This window comes from Pezoporus flaviventris, unplaced genomic scaffold, assembly GCF_033815535.1.
Source record: "Pezoporus flaviventris isolate CSIRO_AGI_PZ_B2104156 unplaced genomic scaffold, CSIRO_AGI_Pfla_v1 ptg000031l, whole genome shotgun sequence".
NCBI lineage: Eukaryota > Metazoa > Chordata > Aves > Psittaciformes > Psittacidae > Pezoporus > Pezoporus flaviventris.
This window is the reverse complement of record NW_026892579.1, coordinates 41,373,133-41,393,963: the sequence shown is the minus strand read 5'-3', so window position 1 is coordinate 41,393,963 and position 20,831 is coordinate 41,373,133. Positions and strand designations below refer to the sequence as shown.

Genomic DNA, 20,831 nt, shown 5'->3' with positions numbered 1-20,831 from the left:
ACTGGAGCACCTCCCGTATGAAGACAGGCTGAGGAAGTTGGGGCTGTTCAGCCTGGAGAAGGCTGCGTGGAGACCTCATAGCAGCCTGCTGGTATCTGAAGGGAGCCTATAGGGATGCTGGGGAGGGACTCTTCATTAGGGACTGTAGTGATAGGACAAGGGGTAACGGGTTAAAACTTAAACAGGGGAAGTTTAGATTGGATATAAGGAGGAAATTCTTTCCTGTTAGGGTGGTGAGGCACTGGAATGGGTTGCCCAGGGAGGTTGTGAATGCTCCATCCCTGGCAGTGTTCAAGACCAGGTTGGACGAGGCCTTGGGTGATATGATTTAGCATAAGGTGTCCCTGCCCACAGCAGGGGGGTTGGAACTAGATGATCTTAAGGTCCTTTCCAACCCTAATTATTCTATGATTCTATGATAGGGCAGTTTATAACTGGGTCACACTCTTAGTCATATATATATACATCTCTAGATAGTCAAGAAAAATTTTAGCAATTTTCAGTCACCAAATAACCGCTTAACAGAGATTTAAACCTAAAGATATAGAAATTAATACTGCACATGCACACAGTTCTCACTTAAAACTTAAAACTACTGTAGCATTCAATGTGGAATTTGAAAACTCATTCCACTATGGATGGTGACAAAATTTGTTGGGGATCTCTGATAAGAAATAGCTGTAAAAAGCTTTTCTTATGACATATGGTCACACTAATTTTGAGTAGCCCACAACTTATATGGACTGAAATTTAATCACACAACTCAACAGTACGCATTCTCACAAATATAATTCCACATGAACATGTCTTTGGTGAGTATCAAAATTACTGTGTGCACAGATGTTTACAGGGCGTGTGTACTTCTACTGACATTCTGCCCAGTGTTTATGTTCAAAGTAGAGATTTCTGCAAAAAACAGGTCATTGACATATAAACCTCCATTGTACACACCTCTGAAGCATGTGAACAATGTACACGTTACTTCTGCTCACACAGTGGCATGCACATAAACTGTTACTTATTTTTCAGTTATGCGATTACCTTCTTTAGATTTTTCCAAATCTCAGCAACCCAAAAAACTGCAGAGTGTTGAATTTCCACAACAGAAAACTGTCCAGAAACTTTGAAACTACACTATGGGTAGAAGTGTATTTTCAACAAAAATTCCTAAATTCAAAAGTGACTCTGAAGATCAGGCATTGAGTTTTTGACAACTTTAAATTAGTTTTGACTCTTACCTGGTTGTTATCCATCTCCTGCACAAAAAAAGCCTCACCATTGTCTCCTAGTTTCATGTGCAAGTCTACAGCTTCTCCATTAATTTCTATGTCAACCTGGAAGAAAATAAATACGTTCTCATATGAAAAGAAAGTTATTTTAGATACACAGATCCCATTCAGCTATCCTACCACTGTCACTGGGCAAATGCTTCTCAGGGAAGTGTAGGAAACCTTGTAATAAGCAAAATAGTGAACCTCTCTCTTTCTTTTCTCACCACTTCACAGGGTCATCAATTGTCAAAACGTTGCCTTACTCATTCAGCTCACTGCTGTCTTGTTCCTCTACTCAGGAAAGTTTATAGTCTGAATGCTTCATCCACCACACGAGTCTTTTTGCTTTTTTAATTCAAAGCTTAACGTTGAATTGTGTAAGAAGTACTTCCACATGCAAATTCTTAATATGCTGTCTCTTGAATTCATTAAACAGGCTTCTCTTCGCACCATGAAAAGCACAAGTAAGAAAAATTGTCCTACATTCTCGACACAATTAATGCATCTGTTTCTTCCATGCATTTATCTCACCACTATACAGCCCCAACTATTTCCACTTCTTCTCAGGAGGATCTCCCTCTTTGCCCATAATTGTTCTTGCCATCAACTCCATTTTCACTCAAGTTTGTTGTTTGGTGGTTTGGTTTTTTTGAGGCTTGGAAATATCTATATTAATGTCATATTTCAGGACACAGCAGATTACTGACACAGTAACATTTTCAACTTTTACCCATCCTAAATATTGGACTTCCTTTCTGATTTATGTAAGATTTGAACAATGTCCATGATGACATTAGGACTTTCCACTGAACAACTAAACTACATTCTAGACTATATGTAGTTACAGATTATTTCCCAAAATAATCTGCCATGCATCACTCACTGGCAACTTCACATCTGACATCATATTGCCAGGTTATTCAGAGTGGTTACATTTATCTCAAGGTCCATGCTGCTTTATCTAGTTTCAATTAACCTCAACATTCTGTTACCTGAAAATACTACTTCATTATTACCCCCTTTTTTGTAACTATTATTGAACATGTTAAACAAAGGGGTCTTAATACACAGTCACTAATGAGATCTAGTATAGGGCCAAATCAGCACATTCAAAATTTTGCTTTTTGAAAATAAAACTTACAAATGTCATTCTTGCTTTGTTTTTACAATAGTCAAAGTCTTACAAATTATGCTATGAAATGGAAAAATCAGTAACAACCATTTTAATTGAACTGTGCCTCAACCTGTATAAAGAGTGTCTAAAGAAAACCTTGACTAGCACACCACAGAACATTCAGTAACTTTCATGCCATTAGGGACAACCCACAGGCAGAAAGTATGAAAATTCTCCATTTTCTTACCACTTTCTCCCTAGAACGTAGAACTCCCATTTTGCCAAAGCGAACATGGAAAGGAGAACACTGAAGATTTCCATCTGGCTGACATACAACAATTACATCTATACATCCCGACAATGTGGCTGGGTTTAGTCCTTTATAAAGCTCCTTCACAGTTACAAACACTTGCCCTGCTAACTGTCCAACGTAATTCATGGTTTGGACCTGCAAAGCAAAAGATAGAATAAGTAAGATTTTAATCCTTACTCTATATTTTAGAGAGATTTGATAGATGGAAATCCCAGCAGTTGGATATTCTTCTGTTTCACAAATTAACAAGTACACATAGAATCAGGATTTCCCACCTAATTTATTTACAGCTGATGCGTGTTTGGAGAGAGCTATTCAAAGACAAAAGCAAAAGAGACCTTGCAAGTAAGAGAATTGTAACAGCTTTCAAAAAGTTCATAAAAATCAGTTACATTCAAAACCACTGTCAGACTTTTAGACTGTGCAGCTCATAATTGCTTCCAATTGTCTCTGAAAAGCACTGCTTCCAAAATAACATCTCCTCCTACCATTTATTTTGCCATCAACAACAAATTTACTTTTCTTATGTACTTCTACAGGCTTTTAAGAGCAGGGCAAGTGAATGGGTTTTATCAGATCTAATTTTCCACTACACTCAAGTCAAAGACTATCCTCCCACTTTACAGGGATTTCTCCTGTTAAAAGACTATTATAATGTATACACACAATAGATACACATTAAGGTTTGACAAGCAACCTTCAACCCAGAGCAGCTGAACTTTAGAGTGCTTCCCAATGAAACTTTACTGTTCTTGTTTTTTAAACCAACCTTTTAGTAACAGCAGGTTTATTGAAAATAAGGCATATGCTGATGGTTGAAGTGATTGGCTTTATCTTCTCTGCTCTTTGATTTAATTAGCATTTAGTTTCCTGATTCTGCACATCCTGTTTATGATCCGTTAATACACTGAGCCCCCTAGGTGAGACAGCATGCATATTTAGACATACTTGAAAGTTAAAAAGTCTTTTAAGGGCTTTCAAAATTCAAATTAATTTAAGCAGATACTTTCCCAAATAGTACATATTTTAAGGACTTCAAGTGTTTATTGTTCTCATTATATTTCCAATACCTCTTGAAGATTCTAAGATACTGATTTCAGCATTTTGCACTCAGTATACAGCATATACCTCACATACAAGTTCCTTGCTAGGCTGTACTACATTACCTGGACATCAATAAAAGAGACACCTGCAGGGAAGGCAACACTAAAACTCCCATTGATGGTGATGAGAACAGAACTGAGCTCAGAGTCTGAGAGACAGTCACCACACTGAGTTGTGTGGCATGTGTTAACCAGCATCATTTGCTACAATAGGGACTCTCTTTCAGCTGAGTTCTCTCATAAACAACAAAAATGCTGTAAATCTCAAATGCTGCAAAAATAGCTCAAAATTTTCACTGTGATTTACACTTAAAAACAAAAAACTATTAAAACCCACAACAGTGAAAGCATTACAGTAAAAAGTTCTAAAGTTAGGAAATGCTATAATTAAGGCTGGTCTCTTCATGCATAGCTGTTCTAATTAATTAATGATCACCTGTGGTTTTTCTTTTTCCAAAAGGATGTACTGAAACTTCGCTTTCTTCTCTAATTCTATTCCAATACACAGGTACCAGAACACAAACAATGCTCTGAGGAAGATTTATTTATGTTCTTTTGAGGTTTATGATAATCATCACTACATTGCCCCTGAAAAGCAATTATGGTTTCCCTATCTGACAACTGGGAAGATGAATCACAAAAAGACTAAGACTAAAACTAGGCACTAAGTTTGGAAACCAAAGAAACCTTTTTGAAGTATTTAGCATACAAGATGTTGTGGTTTAACACCAGCTGGTGACTAGGCCCCACACAGCTGCTCGCTTGCTCCCCTGCCCCCCAGTGGAATGGGGGAGAGAACTGGAAGGGTAAAAGTGAGAAAACTCTTGGGTAAGGATAAAGACAGTTTAATAGGACAGGAAAGGAACAAAATAATAATAATGATAAAACAGAATATACAAAAGAAGTGATACACAATGCAACTGCTCACAGCTTGCTGACCAATGCCCAGCCTGTTCTCGAGAAGCAGCTCCCGGTCAGCTTTCCCCCCAGTTTATATACTGACCATAACACCATATGGTATGAAACATCCCTTGGGTCAGCTGGGGTCAGCTGTCCTGGCTGTATCCCCTCCTAATTTCTTGTGCCCTCTCCAGCCTTCTAGCTGGCAAGATGTGAGAAGCTGAAAAGTCCTTTACTTAGTACAAACACTACTTAACAATTAAAAACATCAGTGTGTTATCACCATTATTCTCAGACTAAAGCCAAAAACCAGCACTGTTCCAGACACTAGGCAGAAACCTAACTCTGTTCCAGGCAAAACCGAGAGAGATGTTAACGAATGAAAGAATAATCCCTAAATACTGTTTGGAGAAGCGTTTCTGCACAGCCTTCAATACAGGCATCTAGAAAGTGCCACCCACTGGAAAGTCAACACATGAAAACTTTGTGGCAGAAAAAGCAATTATATTAAGTTCTCCAGCATTCAATTAGTATTAGCACTTCTGGGCCTCTATTATACATTAGAAACATGCCTTCCTGAATGCAAATCTAGTGGTAAACTCTTTCATAGGGAACTGCACTTGAAACACGTGCCACACCCTATGCTGTGTCACAGAACAACAGCCCTCCTGCACTCCTGCTCCTATGTTTGCCTGTCCTTACAGTGAAAATTTTCTTCCCAACACCTAATCTGAAATTCCCATGTTGCAACTTGTGCCTGTTGCCTCTTGTCCTACCACTGTGTGCCTCACAAATTCTGACTCTGTTTCCTCCATACTCCACAACAGGTAACTGAATACCCTCAAGACTGAACAAAACTAGCTCCCCCAGCCTCCACTCATAAGCCATAAGCTCTTAGCCCCCTAATTATCTTGGTGGACATCATCTGAACTCTTCAAAAAGCTGGCACCAAACATGCACGGAACTAAGTTCAGAAGTAAGCCTCCAGGGTGACAGATGAAAACAAACTTTTAAAATTATCCTTTTGCTTTGGAAAAATACTTCCCTTTCTACTGGGGATTTTTCTAACCCAAAGCACAGTAAGACAATACATTTCTCATTGAGCTAAGATTAAGCTGAAAGACAGCTACAATCAGAATTACATGGTGTAGTTCGCCAAGGTTATGCTTGGTCTGCTGAAGCAACAAAATTTCTAGGTGTGAAACAGCCAGAACTTCCTTGGTGGGGAAGCAGTTGCTGAGATCATACATACACCCCACTGTTCAGGAGAGTTAAGGGCAAACAATCCAAACAGGAGCATTCACAATCTTAACAAGTTACACCATCCATCAGGTCTTCTGAACTCCTAAACAGAGAATTTTGCAACTACTCTTGTCACAAGAAATCTTAGCCACACAGCCTGCTCTGTCTTAGGTCACAGAGATTATTTTTAAACTTGTGAATTAAAAGTTAGACACCATCTTCAGGCTCTGAGGCCAACTGGCACAGCACAGCTTGCTCCTATACAGTGAAAATCCTTTATCCCTTAAAAAGAAAGTGACATATTCAAGCTGTCGGCTGGTGACAGACACTCCTTTCAAGATGGGCTGAACCTGCCCTGTGCAATAAAATCACTGTGGAATTAAAAGACTAAAAGACTGATCACATATCTAATCACATGACGAATCATGGCAGTCAGGTAAAGTTCCTGACAACTAGAAAAAAGGAAATATAACCCCCACTTTCAGGAAGGGGAAAATGGATGACCCAGGGAACTACACACCAGTAAGTCTCACCTCTGTGCCTGGCAAAATCTTGGAGCAGATTCTCCTGGAAGGCATGCTAAGGCACATGAAAAACAACAAGGTGCTTGGTGACAGCCAGCATGGCTTCACTAAGGGGAAATCCTGCCTCACCAATTTGGTGGCCTTCTATGATGGGGCTACAGAACTGATGGACAGGGGTAGAGCAGTTGATGTCATCTACCTGGACTTGTGCAAAGCGTTCGACACTGTCCCACGCGACATCCTTGTCTCTACATTGGAGAGACATCAATTTGATGGATGGACCACTCAGTGGATAAAGAACTGGCTGGATGGCCACACACAAAGAGTTGTGGTCAATGGCTCAATGTCCAGCTGGAGACCAGTAACGAGTGGTGACCCTCAGGGGTCGGTGTTGGGACCGGTCTTGTTCAACATCTTTGTCGGTGACATGGACAGTGGGATTGAGTGTGCCCTCAGCAAGTTTGCCAATGACACCAAGCTGTGTGGTTCCGTTGACAGGCTGGAGGAAAGGAATGCCATCCAGAGGGACCTCGACATGCTTGTGAGGTGGGCTGATGTCAACCTTACGAAGTTTAACCATGCCAAGTGCAAGTTCTTATACCTGGGTCGGGGCAATCCCAGGCGCAGCTACAGGTTGGGCAGATTCAGAGCAGCCCTGCAGAGAAGGACTTAGGGGTGTTGATTGACAAAGAACGTAACATGAGCTGGCTTCAGTGTGAGCTTGCAGCCCAAAAAGCCAACCGTATCCTGGGCTGCATCAAAAGGAGCATGACCACCAGGTCGAAGGAGGTGATCCTGCCCCTCTACTCTGCTCTCGTGAGACCTCACCTGGAGTATTGTGTGCAGTTCTGCTGTCCTCAACATAAAAAGGACATGGAACTGTTGGAACAAGTCCAGAGAAGGGCCACGAGGATGATCAGGGGACTGGAGCACCTCCCGTATGAAGACAGGCTGAGAAAGTTGGGGCTGTTCAGCCTGGAGAAGAGAAGCCTTCCAGTATCTGAAGGGGGCCTGCAAGGATTTTGGGGAGGGTCTCTTCATTAGGGACTGTAGTGACAGGACAAGGAGTAAACAGGGGAAGTTTAGATTGGATATAAGGAGGAAATTCTTTACTGTTAGGGGGGTGAGGCACTGGAATGGGTTGCCCAAGGAAGTTGTGAATGCTCCATCCCTGGCAGTGTTCAAGGCCAGGCTGGACAGAGCTTTGGGTGACACAGTTTAGCGTGAGGTGTCCCTGCCCATGGCAGGGGGGTTGGAACTAGATGACCTTAAGGTCCTTTCCAACCTTAACTGTCCTATGAGTCTATGAGTCTATATACTCCACTTCCTGAGGAAACTAAAGATGGTTTTATATTTCAAATATAGGGAACAAAAGACACTGTAGTTAAAACAGGGGAGAGTTCACAAACTGGACTCTGATGGATGTAGGCCCTTTATCCTAACTTTTATAAATTCCAACTAAAGCTGAGGTTGTTTAGAGTTTGAGGTTTGTAAGCTCACACTCCGAACCTAAAGTCAGTCCATTCTATGCCAGTACTCCAGGAAATCAACATTCTTCAAACCGCAGAGAGACTGCATGTGATTTTGCATGTGGCAGTTTATTCCAGCCACTCCAAGAAGTCTTTCACTTACTAACCAGGCAGCAGCAACTTCAGCAGTAAATATGAGTTTACGTCACAGGTTAAACACTCAGTGCCTGCCTGCTAATTATACTGAATTTAGTGAAAGTCTTGTTCGCATACCATGCTCGTAGACATAGCATATAGTATTTTTTGCTGCTGGGAAAATTCAGAACTCTTTTGATCTAAGCTTGCAGCAAACAGGAACAGTCTGTACTGCTCCTGTCAGGATTTTCAAATGGCTTGACTTCTTTCCTTTGCTAGGAGACACTCCACAGCTTTACTTTATGCATCTATAATGAAATTAAAAGTATTTTCTAGTGCAATTTTTACCTTCAAATTAAGTAGCAGCACCTGCCAGGAGCCTCAGAAAATTTCCAACTCCTCTGATTGTTAGAGACAGCAGTCATTTTTCAGAATTGATCATCTCATAGAAAAGTTTAAATGAAATAACAAATGAAAACTAAATAAATTAATTAATAAATAAATAATACATGAAAAATTGATAGTTAGGTGTTCCCACTACTTAACTGATTTATTAACTTAGCAAAGATTGACTTGACAAAGTTAATTCTTTGTAGTCCCGCTCTACTGGATACCACAGTAATATCAAATGCTCTGTCATATAGATAATCCACATCTTTCATACAGGTACACCAGACTATGTCCTAATTCCAGTGAAAAAGGTAGCAATTATACTCTTCATGGCCCATTTTTTTACTGCCCAACTCCCTACTTATCTACAAGATTCCCACACAGTCTTGGGCAAGTTACTAAGGCTTAGATTTCAGAGGATGTATCATTCCCATTGATTTCAGGCAGGGTCTATCACTGTGGCTACAGCTCAACTGCAGCGTGCCAAGCTCATCAGAGTAAGACACAGACAAGCAAGCTCCTTGCATATTCTTTTTTTCTGGGAAAGGAAACCTGGCCACGTGACCTGGAATCATAGGCAGACATGACCCTGATTTGGACAGTTTGTTGAGGCAGAACTCCAGAGCATTCTGCTGAGCAGCGTGACTGCGGCTGATCTGTAAATAGGAGGGTAAACTATGTCTAAACCTAAGTATGCTCCATCCGTGGCGGTGTTCAAGGCCAGGCTGGACAGAGACATGGTTTAGTGGGAGGTGTCCCTGCCCATGGCAGGGGAGTTGGAACTGAATGATCTTAAAGTCCTTTCCAACCCTAACTATTCTATTATTCTATGACCATGTTTTTGCCAGACTTCCACACAGTCACAGTGGCATGTGACAGACACATTCCTGGAGGTGATTTGACAATACATCTGGCCAATCAGGAGATAAGTAGAATTCACTTGTACATCCCAGATCAGAAAGGAACATGCAGCATGTGGGTGGCTCAACACCAGAGTTAAGAGTATTTTGCTTCCTGCCAGCCAAATCTTCAGAAATACTTTCAGGCTGGGATTATTCTGGGCTTAATTCTATTAGGAACTATTTGACTCCTATTCCAAGTTAGCCAAGGCCAGTGCCAAAAACTGTGACTTCTTAAAATGGCCAGTGAGCCATATGGATCAAATGTCAAACTTATCTTCCAAGCTGCCAGTCCCTCCCAGAACTCACTCACTCACACTTACTCACAGATATGGACTTTGACCATGAGATGACTATTCACTTGGTTCTGGTATTGGACTGCCTTTCAAATAGTTGAAACATTACCTGGTCCAACACTTCATAAAGTCCCTGTATTCTGCCTGTTACAGATGGAGTATTTTCTTGAAAGCAGCTGAAAGCAAAAACTCAATCTGAAGACTCAAAACCTGCATGTAATGAATCTTCATGTTCAAACAGAGGACTAGCCTTCAGTCCCACAGTCAAGGTATTGGACTGACACTGAAAAGAGACCAAGAGAATTATTTCATGGCCAGCTAGAGTGTACAACCATGGTCCCTCTACCAACCTCCCAACCATATATTTCCAGCTCTCCCCAGTCTTGCCCTGGTGTCAGAAGTGAAAACTAATACCACTAAAGCCATACAAAAATAATTTCCAGCTGGATCAACGGGATGATCTGACTCACCACATACCCACACAATTGTTAGTATCAACTAAAGAGAGAAGCTGAGAAAGAGTCAGCACAGACAGCTGAGAAAGAGGCATCACGGACATCTCTTCTGGTATTTCAGGCAATCTTGAAATCATGGCTCAAGACTTGTCTCTGACATTCTCAAAGGTGTCCTGGGGAACCCAAGACACATTCCCAGATATGTCCTTCCACATTTCCCTTGATCTCTCTGTGCCTTAGCTTCCCAACTGTACAGCGCTCTCCTCCTCACAGAGACACTTGGAGGCAATGTACACAGGGGCTGACACCCCTTCAGACCACTGCTGCATAAACAGCATCAAACTTTACAACAAACTGAAAAGTACAAATTGAAAAGTACAAACTGATGTCTGAAATTGAAAAACATTTGAATTAAGTGGAGAATATATGGTAGATCATGTACTGTGCTGCCCTATGCTACTGTTATGATGTCAGAGAAAACATAAATTATAGTGGAAGCACAGCTATTGCTCTATGCTGATACCTCATGTGACTTGGCAAACTTGCCTTCACTGGGATCAGAAAGCAAATTTGTTTATTAAGCTGTAACTTTATATTTTCTCCATTCTCACAGTGTAAAGTAAGCTCTTACTGTACTGCAACTGGTTTTTATATTTGCTGTGTGTTACGTGTGTTCACAGATAAACAAATGTGTGCACCTGCACATCCTCAGGTACGGAAAAGGGCCAAAGACTAAAACTTGCTTATCTGCCTTACAAACAGAACCCACCAAGTCTGGTAAGCAGATATTATCAGGTAGTCTATATTCCACACTAGTGAACTGGGGCTGTCAGAAAAGCAGAAACTATCTAAAGCAACCAGAAGCTATTTTCATGGCTTTATGCCATGCATAATGATGTTGAGTCTTTCCCGTATTATCTCCTTCACTGTCTCCCTGCTTTTTCTTCAGTTCTTTTCCTAGAATTAGGTTCATTTTACAGTAATATAAGTATATCCATCTGACTTCTAACTAGGCTGTGTATGCTAAACATTTGCCTGCATTTGTTCCCTAAGGCAGCAGACACATTGAAAAAGCCACACAGAAAATAAAATAAATCACTGTAAAACATCCTCCAGACCATGAAACAAAACAGAGGTCAATAGATCTGTTGAGGTCAAAGACTACATCTGCAACAACAATGCTGAGATCCTGTTGTTAGTACAGGCCACTACACGGATTCCTTTTTTTGACAGAGATAACACAAATATTGCACAGTTCTGTCTTCTTCACACTCTCCAGAAGATACATTCTCTTTTACTTTCTTTTCTTGAAGGTAGAGGAGATAGTCTAATCAAAATAAAAACAGATGTTTAAGAGAATCCCATAAAAGAAACCCAAATTAACTAAAAGCTTTGTTTGGCATTGAGCAATTGCCCTACTGCCAGCCAGGCTTTGTTATGCCATTAAATCCCTCTGGTCTACTACCACTTTCATTACCATCTGAGAAAGGCGAAGCAGTGGTACTCATGCAGCAACTTGCATAAGCAGTTGTCAGCCAAAGGGAGGCAAAATACCACCTCTAACATACAAAGGGGAAACAGCGCTCGGAGAGTCACTGGACTTCACCATCTCACACAGTTCGGCAGCGAAGGGACCCCTCACGGACACTACCTACAGCTGCCCAGCGCTCGGTACCTCCCTCGGACGATAAACCAGGAAAGCATCAGATTTCTCCTCCAACAACCTACAAAAAGCACTGTCAACCCCAGATGAACCCGTCAGCTCCAGAGCTCACTCTCACTCCCAAAAGCCAGCCTCCTCGGCAAGGATAAAGCAGGTGCTGGGGACAGGCCCCGCAGCCCAGCCACGGCCGGCGGGATGCCCATGGACCCGCTTCCTCCAGCGGCTCAGCGCCCGGCGGGGCAAGCCTGGCTTTCGCTCAGCTCAGCGCCAGGGAGCAATCAGAGTGCGGGAGGAAGGGCCGCCCTCTCCCCGCACGCACCGGCGGCACCCACCTCTGCCTCTCCCCGCTTCAAGCAAGCCCTGCTCGCCGTCGCCTTCCCGTTCGCCGTCCGCCGCGGCGACGGGGACTCACCCGGCCGCCCGGTGGTGCCGCCCCGGAGGAGGGACCGCAGCGCCCGGCGGGGCTGGAAGCAGAGGGCGGTCGCTGCCTGATCCACCTCCCGCCGGGGTAAGGCAGTGGTGGTGAAGAGCGCGGCGGGCAGATGGGAGTACCGTAGCTCCCCGCGGGCCGGTCGGCCCCAGCCTACCGACGGCCGAGGGGGGCGGGCAGCGCCGCCGCCACCACCTCCCCGCGCACCACCGGGGCAGGCAGCCGGTTGGGCCCCGCGCGGCGGCGGTTGGTCGGCGCGGCCTTGCGGCGCTGCAACGCTGAGTCAGCGCGGGAGGCGGTGCGCTGAGGTGATCCGAGGGCGGCGGCCCTGTCGTCCCGAGGGGCCGCGGCGCCTCTGACGGGGCCCCTTCAGGAGCCGGCGGAGCCGTTGCGCTGCCCGCCGGTGTGCCTTGGCCGGCGGGGAGGTCTGGCAGCTCGGGATGGTCTGTTTGTTTATTTAAACCATTACTTCACGCTTGAAATGATGATCACAGAAGGCATTTTTATCAGCTTATTTAGTCCATGTCAAAGAAGGCGTCTTCACTCAGGTTTGTAGATGGGACAACCAGAGAGTAGCGAAGGGAATTGTTCAGCCCAGACTCATGGGCAAGGTCCTTGGGAAGCACCAACAGAAGCTGGGGTTCTTCCAACCACAGCACTCACAGCCACAGGAGCCACTTCCTTTGCTATATGTACAGACATGAATTAAAGCAATGTTTAAATTTAAATCTGTTTTTCCACCAGATAGTGGTTCCCTTCCATTTAATCATATTGTAACCTTTTGCACTGAGCACCTTACACAACTCAATAAGGAAGTGGATGTCTGTGATAAAAATTGATAAATCTTCCAGGCTTTTCCAAGTCTGTGTACAGAAGATGGGAGAAGATGGTGTGAAATGCAAAACAAAGGAGCAGGAAACAGAGTAACACTTCAAGAGGACAAAGAACATTCACAAAAAAGGATCTAAGCTCATTATCTGACAAAGAGCCTGCTAATTGTGGGCTTAGAAACAAGTTTTTCAGAGCTTTACTTCATGCATGTACATATTCCAGTTCCTAAAAGGTATAGGTAGCTGAAACCTGGGAAGAGTTCCTTGTTGAGCAATTAGCACTTAAGCCTTCTGTTTTCAGTTAACTTTCCAGTTACATTGTAAAACAATCTCTCTTGTTAGACTATTCATTAGGGACTGTAGTTAACAGACAAGGGGTAACAGGTTAAAACTTAAACAGGGGAAGTTCAGATTGGATATAAGGAAGAAATTATTTTCCTGAGGCGCTGGAATGGGTTGCCCAGGGAAGCTGTGAATGCTCCATCCCTGGTGGTGTTCAAGGGCAGGTTGGACAGAGCCTTGGGTGACATAGTTTAGTGTGAGGTGTCCCTGCCCATGGCAGGGGGGTTGGAACTAGATGACCTTAAGGTCCTTTCCAACCCTAACAATTCTGTGATTCTAATCTCAGTGCAGTCACCTCTAGGTCATCATTCAGTTGTAATTCTTCAAAGTATTTTTTCTCTGACACGTTTGCTCCTGTAGGACTCCATGTTTGCTCATCTTTGTACAACACACAACTACGACAGCACTGCTGGGTGATGGCCCTTGGTGCTCACATACTCGAATCTCTGCTTCATGTTCTCCTTCATCCCCAGTTACACCGCTACACTAATGAGTTCACCTCAGTTTTAGAACAGAAGAGTCAGTGAAAACAGTTTCTGCTTGGGCTCAACAAACAAGATGTTTACTTAATTCCAAGGAGAAAACAATATGCAACTGAGCTCAGAAGTATCTGCAGTTTCATTTCTCAGACATATCGTACCTAATCCCTTGCCGGGGGGCAGTCAGTAGGCAATGAGACGTGCTGGTAAATAACCCCATCCCTGGTGTAAATACAGGCTGTGTCTGTGCTGGCTGTGGATCCTGACCAGTGCTTTGCCTGCCATATTCATGTGGAAAGGTATCCTGTATTGTGTTCCCTCCAAGGGGGTGGTATTCTTCAGCCATCACCATCCAGGACTACTCTAACCTGTTGTCCCACTATGGTCTTTCACTACTATACTAGAAAAAAAACATGATTGTAAAATACTGAATCAAAACCACTGTCTTTCCACAGCCTCAGCCACACTTTCCCTTCTCTGCTTCCAGATATCCAGAAGCTAGAGCCTCAGCTTTGAAGTACAGTATTGTGTTATTTATCATGTCCAACCATCTGCTGATTGGTGTAGAATAACCCACAGCATAATGCTCTACATATTTAATTGTTCCATGTGCAAGGTCATGCTTTCTTAAGGAGCAACATAAATACTGCTGTGATACACACAGGATCTTGTGGAAAGTGCCAAATGCACTTTCAGTTTACATCAGCAGTAAGCTTTCGTTAACAGCAGGACACCTTCTTCATCCTTCTGTGCTTTTGCACTCTGTTCTTATTGATGGTGTGACCATGATGCAGGACAGTTGTGGTTTACCCAGCTGGTAACGCAGAACCACACAGCCATTTGCTCACTCTCCTTCTCCCCTCCTCCGGGCAGAATGGGGAGGAGAATTGAAAGAATGTAAACTCTACAGGTTGAGATAAGAGCAGTCCAGTAATTAAAGTATAATAATAATAATCATAATGGAAATAGCAAGGGGAGAGAATATAAAACTAAAAAGGGAAAGAAAAAAATAAACTCGATGCACAATGCAATTGCTCACCACCCGCTGACCAATACCCAACTGGACTCAAGCAGTGAGCTGCCCTTCTGGGTTACTCCCTCCCAGTTTATATACTGGGCATGACGTATTGTAGTATGGAATACCCCTTTGGCTAGTTTGCATCAGGTGTCCTGTCTCTGCTTCCTCCCAGTTTCTTGTGTCCCTCCTCACTGGTGGAGCATGAGACTGCAAAGTCCTTGATCAGGGTAAGCATCACTTAGGAAGAACTAAAACATTGGTGAGTTATCAGCATTGTTCTCAGACTAAAGCTGGAACACAGCACTTCACCAGCTACAAGGAAGGAGAAAAATAACTGTTACAGCTGAACCTAGGACAGCAGATTCTTCTCTGGAACAACCTGTGCCAACTGATTCTGAAATCCTTGCTTGTGTTGCACTCCAGCTCATAGCTATTCTCACCAGTTAAATCTCTAGAAAGGACCAAGCACTAGCACATCTTCCATACCATCCATGCCTTAGCATGGTCATGGCTGTGGTTTTAGCTCAGCCCAGTGCAGAGTTTGGTGAATACTATGGTCAGGAACAGTTCCTAAAAAGTAATTGGAATTACCAAAAAAACTAAATGGCCGAGGGAGTACCGTCAGGAGGCATGCTGTGCCCTTGCAAAAGAACCGTCCTTGGCAGTGTCATTCCAAAACAAACTCAGGAATAATGAAGTTCTAAATTATTATCATTTTGTTTCTGTAACATTTCCACCTTAACAGGTTTCTTTCTGGAGGTGTTGCATTGAGCAACATGTTTGTTTCCCAAGGTTTGAATTAAAACTGTCCACAAACTTTCGAAGGACCCACTCATGAAAGTTTTAATTTCCAATACTTTGCTGGATTGTTTATACCCATCCATTATTGCCTAACTCTTGATTCCTGTCCCAAAGAGCCTATAGTTTACGTATTCACTCTGTTTGTAAGGTTCTGGCACAGTGCAGTTCTAGCCTATGATCTGGGCTCATAGTTAATATGAAAATGCAAGTAAGAAGAAAGTTGAGCTATGTAGTCTTCTGTGAATTAATAAAATCAGGTTTAAAAAAGAAAATCTACAAGCACAGAAAAGTTTAGTAAAACTCAAGAACAGATTCCTAGAGAGCATTGCATAAGTTCATGCAGGGAAAGAAAAAGGCTTTTCATTCTAGCTTGGGACACTAGATTTTCCTGGCATGTATGTACCAGTGAGCAAAATAACCACTTACTTAAACGAAAAAATTAATAATTTAATACATTATCAGTAGTGTCTGTCATTTTCCCCACTAAAACTGGAATTCATGTTCAGGAGCATAGTACCTGGGTTATAAATGCATGCAACTGGTAACGCATGTATACTGTGCATGTAATGATGATTCAGTAAATAGAAAAGTTGAGCTTTTAGCCTTTAATTTATGATGAACTCATAAGCAAAGATGGCTCTGGAGTCTGGTGTTGACATCCTCTATATTAGCATTAAACTCAGATTAGCTCAGACAATATACATCAAGAGTTGATCTAGTTTTATTCCAGTGTAAACATCAGAAAGTACTTGGACGCTGTATGGTCACCTAATTAACTGTTCCACCCTCTTAACAAAGAAATAGTTTTCCTAACATAAATAGGTAATTTTATACAGTACCTACAGTTGCTTGTGATAATCTACTGAATTCTCTGTCCAGTTCACATTATTTTTTCCTTTTTCTTTTCCCTTTTTTCATTTTGCCCTTCATTTGAAGGCACAAGAGTGCTGGTTATTGCAGCATGTAAATCCTGGAATTTAATCTGCCTCTTAGTGCTTAATTTGAGAACTTTTTTTCTTAGATGTGTATGTAGATGGTATTTAGCTACAGAGATTTGTAAAATGTTTGGCTACCCTTGACTTCAACTTGTTATTTTGATCTGTCCTGCTGGGTTTGCTTTATCTCTATTGCCGGGATTGACTGTCCCTGCTGTTTCCGTGTCAGGTGCTTGAAGATCTGAGCAGTAAACAACTTCCTTTGAAAAGAGAAAGAATGCCACCCTTGTCCAATATAAAGCCATATAAGACAGACTTTATTCTATATGAAATCATCTTGCTTTTTGGCAGTGTATTCAATCTGCAACATTCAGGCAGATGCTTCTGGCTTGAACCAGCTGTCAAGTCTGCCCTGCCTGAGCTCCTCACACTTTGCCAACTTCAGCTTTTGGATTTTGCTTTCCACATGGTCACATTTCCCAATGTCATCAGAAGTACTATAAAGTTTAACTCATTAATGATGCAGGGGAGTGACAGATGAAAAGGGAAACTGAGATGATTATTGTGTCAAATGATCAAATGCAGGATTGTAATTTTCCAGGAACTCTTATAGCTGGAGTTAAAGGCAGAGCAGGAGACACCCATCATGTACCAAAACACTCACCTGTGACGATATCACCCTTATCAGTTTTCATGCCATCAGGGCTTGCATTGCATAACCAAACTTGATTTTGAACCAGGTACTTTTGGACTTGGTTGTGTGACAGACACATTGTTCCCCCCCATCATTAAAATACAATCCCCAAAAGAGGATTTGTAGCTGACAGACTACCCGACAAGTGGCTGTCTTTTTTTTCCTTCTCGGAATATAACCAGTCTTGATGATGAAGGTTCTCAAAAGAACCTTTCTTTTTCCTCTAAATCCATATCCAGGCTTGCAAAACCATGAAAACCTCAATGCTTCCTTTATATCCTAGCAGCTCTTTCCAGAGTCAAAACTCAGTTCTCTGCTACAAAATACTTACTGAGAAACAGAGGCATCTGTTGACTCCTATGAGTAAAACATGGCCAAAGCAAGAGTGTAGGAATATTTAAGTTACAAACAAGAGAGGCTAAATATATAAACCCAGCTGGAGGCCCAGTTGTACCAGTCCAATCTCATCAGAATGTAATTTAGCTCCAGATCTGTAAATAACCAAGGCTGAGCTCCCTAAATATAATCTTAGAAAGCTTAGAAAACCTTGAGACCTGATAAAGCGAAACAACCACAGTGTATGAGATTAAGGATATAACAGTGAAATCATTACCATGTTCTTTCTTTGGCCAAAAGCCAGAATTCCTGTGTAGGCATCTTCACACACAGACCTGTACTCTGCTCAGGCAAAATAGATAGCGGTGTTTAAAATGCACACACATACAAGAAATGAGATACCATACGCAACTCCATAGGAAACCCCTCAGTGCTGTTTTGTACTGAAATGCTTTCCAGCACAAAAGCTAGCTTTTAATCAGTCCAGTAAATCTATGCATTTGCCCAGAACACTGTTTTCACAGCACAGCAAATCAAAAGCACAATCATCAGTATTATTTGTTTAGAACAAAATAGTGCAAAACACGCTTTGAGAACTTCAAAGCTGTTCTACTTCCAAGGGTATAATCTTTTCTTTACTGCCTTGCAGCTCTTGAAAACTAAATCCTGAAGTGGAACATAAATTTGGAAACCAGCTCCTTCTGCTGAGAAGATTGTTGCTTTCCTCTCAGCCTCATGTCTGCAATTTCTGCATCAGACTGCCTACCAAGATTGAATTACCTTTGCAAACAGGTTCTGAAGGCTATTGCTTGGGGATTATAAAGTGGCATATCTTGATTAGCCCACTGTATTGTTACCTCTTTACTATGCAAACTAGTACCTCTTTCTTGTAGGTAACAAAGATACAATAGCTATAGCAAAGTTAAGATAATAGTGAGATAAAGAGATATTTTGTGTAAAGCTTTTCCTTATGGTAAACTACGCATGAAATGCTAATAGAGCTCAGCTTGAAGTTTATTCTGTAACTCCACTGTGAGCGTGAAGTGTCCAAAATCAGTTTTATAATAAAATTAACAATATTTGGGGCTTCTCACTGTGACAGAAAAAATTGTTACTTGTGTGCAGACCATAGTATTGAAGTGGTTGTTCTGTGTGTGGATCCTGGTGAATGAAGGGGCGCTCTGTCTCTTGCTTATACTTACAAGAAGCAACAAGTTTACTTGGCTTTGAAGTCAGAAGATTCTGCACTATCTCAGGTACTGCCATTAGTTCAGGCTGTCATATAAACTGGATGATAGGAGGGCATGTGTAAGCTTTGCCTGAAACTCTCCTTCTTCAGCCCTATCTTATTTGTTTTGCTGGGGAAAAAAAAGCCAGCCACTTGGTACTCTTTGGGTTGTTAGTTTTTTTTTTTCCACTCTCACTGAGACTCAGCATTTTGGAATATTCAAAGTGGTAGAATGTAACTAGGTTAGGGCATTTTTTGAAATGTCTCTCTGTATGATGGAAAAGGGCACTTTTTCTTTTCCCAATGCAGCAGGTGTGGATCCTGTGCCTCCACTTAAACGGTGCCCGCTTTCCCTCCTTTCTGTAATGGCGAGGCAGGTGTAAGGGTGCAAGAGCTTTGTCTGTTCAAGAGCTTTGGCGCTCAGGTCTTCCCGCACTGTGGTGTTATTCCTTCTTGTGTGCTGAGCTGTAAGGACACCATAACCTGGCAGCATGTATTTCAGATCTCTCTGATCTTCAACCTCTAGATTCAATATCGGGTGATTCAGGGAGAGAGATGAGATACTGTGGCAGGATGACCTTTCTGAGAGGCATTTTCTTTGCAATTTCATTATTGGGGATTTTAGTGATGGCAGCTTATACCAAGGACTGTGCGTTTTTTTGAGTTACAGTCATCCTTTGAATGCTTGTGGTAATAATTTCTTCAGCAAAAATTTGAGCCACATGGAACAATGATGATATTTTAAAAAACATTAAAAATATATTTGGCTTAAATTTATATTAAAAAATAAATTATATTTTAAAACATATTTGGCTTAAGCAAATGATCTTTTCAGTCTTGCTTGCTGTCAGAGCTGACTTAATCTTACTGTTGTGGGCTGATTTGTTCTCAGAAATGCATTGTTACTTATAAAGTTCCTGATCAAGATTGTGTCAAAATGTTAGAAATGAGCTGAGGCACAGAATTAGATCCTGCACATGCATTTATAGGACATTAAATTCTCTAATTACGTACATCAAGCCTGGGCAATTAATCAGTAAATAAGGTTGTTTACTGTAGTCTTTCTCTTATCTAAGCAGTTCATTTCCTGGGTTTATGCCAAGATATAAAACTCTCACTGGTTCCTCTCAGTCAGGTATGTTAAAGCAGGAACATTGTCATTTATTTCAGCTTTGTACTCACTATTTTTTTCTACATATTCTGTGAGGATATGCATATCCATGTGACATTATCTGAGGAACTGGCTTCATTTTTATTATTTCGACATCCAGAGTGTTAATATAGTTAATACATGTGATTGGCGTTACAAACTCATGAAAATAGTATTTTATTTCAGTTTCATGTTCAAAATTCCATGAGTAGGAGAAGTGTCCCTTTTAACTCAGTAGTAAATCCTTCCCTCAAAATATTCTTAGTATCAAAATTAGTGTAGTCTCTGAGGAAGTGTTATAGCACTACAATCCCTGATCATAGTGATGAATGTTATTTTAGACCTTCAGCTAAACAGCATTTAAACTCCATCAATCTAAAATAATTATTTGGAAAACTTAACGTAGGCTTGCTGTGACAGTGTGTATCAGCCAATCTGGGGTTAGAAAATGAAGTATATAATAGGGAACTAGAGCGTGTGGATTGACAGGAAGGATTGCCTTTTTCTGATTTTTGCTGTTGTGCTGAAAGCTGAGCAAAAGTTAGCATTTTATCCTAATGGACAGCATCAGGATTCAAATATTAATATCTGAATTTCATGAAATTATATTTCATGATTCTGAAGTATGAGAGTCGTGAAGAATAAAATGCACAAAAGGTTTTGCAGGTGATACTTGTATGAAAAGGGTCTTATTGTGGCTATGTAATCTGACTGGAAATGATTATGTATTTGAATGGCAGTTGGGAGGCAATGATCCATTATAAGGGAATCTAATTCAGTGTTGAACAGAGAAAGTTGAAACAATTATAGTTAG

The 20,831-nt window shown here is 41.7% G+C and overlaps 1 protein-coding gene across 4 annotated transcripts in view; it reads right to left on the bottom strand.

Annotated features, from left to right (window-relative positions):
- Positions 1-20,831, bottom strand: part of LPIN1 (lipin 1) — a 79,918-nt gene that overhangs the window by 33,448 nt on the left and 25,639 nt on the right. For 2 of the 4 annotated variants that reach the window (XM_061460834.1, XM_061460836.1), the window contains exons 3-4: positions 2,633-2,833; positions 1,239-1,334 (exon numbers count right to left, since the gene is read on the bottom strand). In XM_061460834.1, coding sequence (XP_061316818.1) covers positions 1,239-1,334; positions 2,633-2,833 — 297 coding nt within the window. Of the gene's footprint in view, positions 1-1,238; positions 1,335-2,632; positions 2,834-8,209; positions 8,380-9,765; positions 9,940-20,831 lie in introns of those variants that run through there. The other 2 variants (XM_061460835.1, XM_061460837.1) reach the window with 2 other exon arrangements.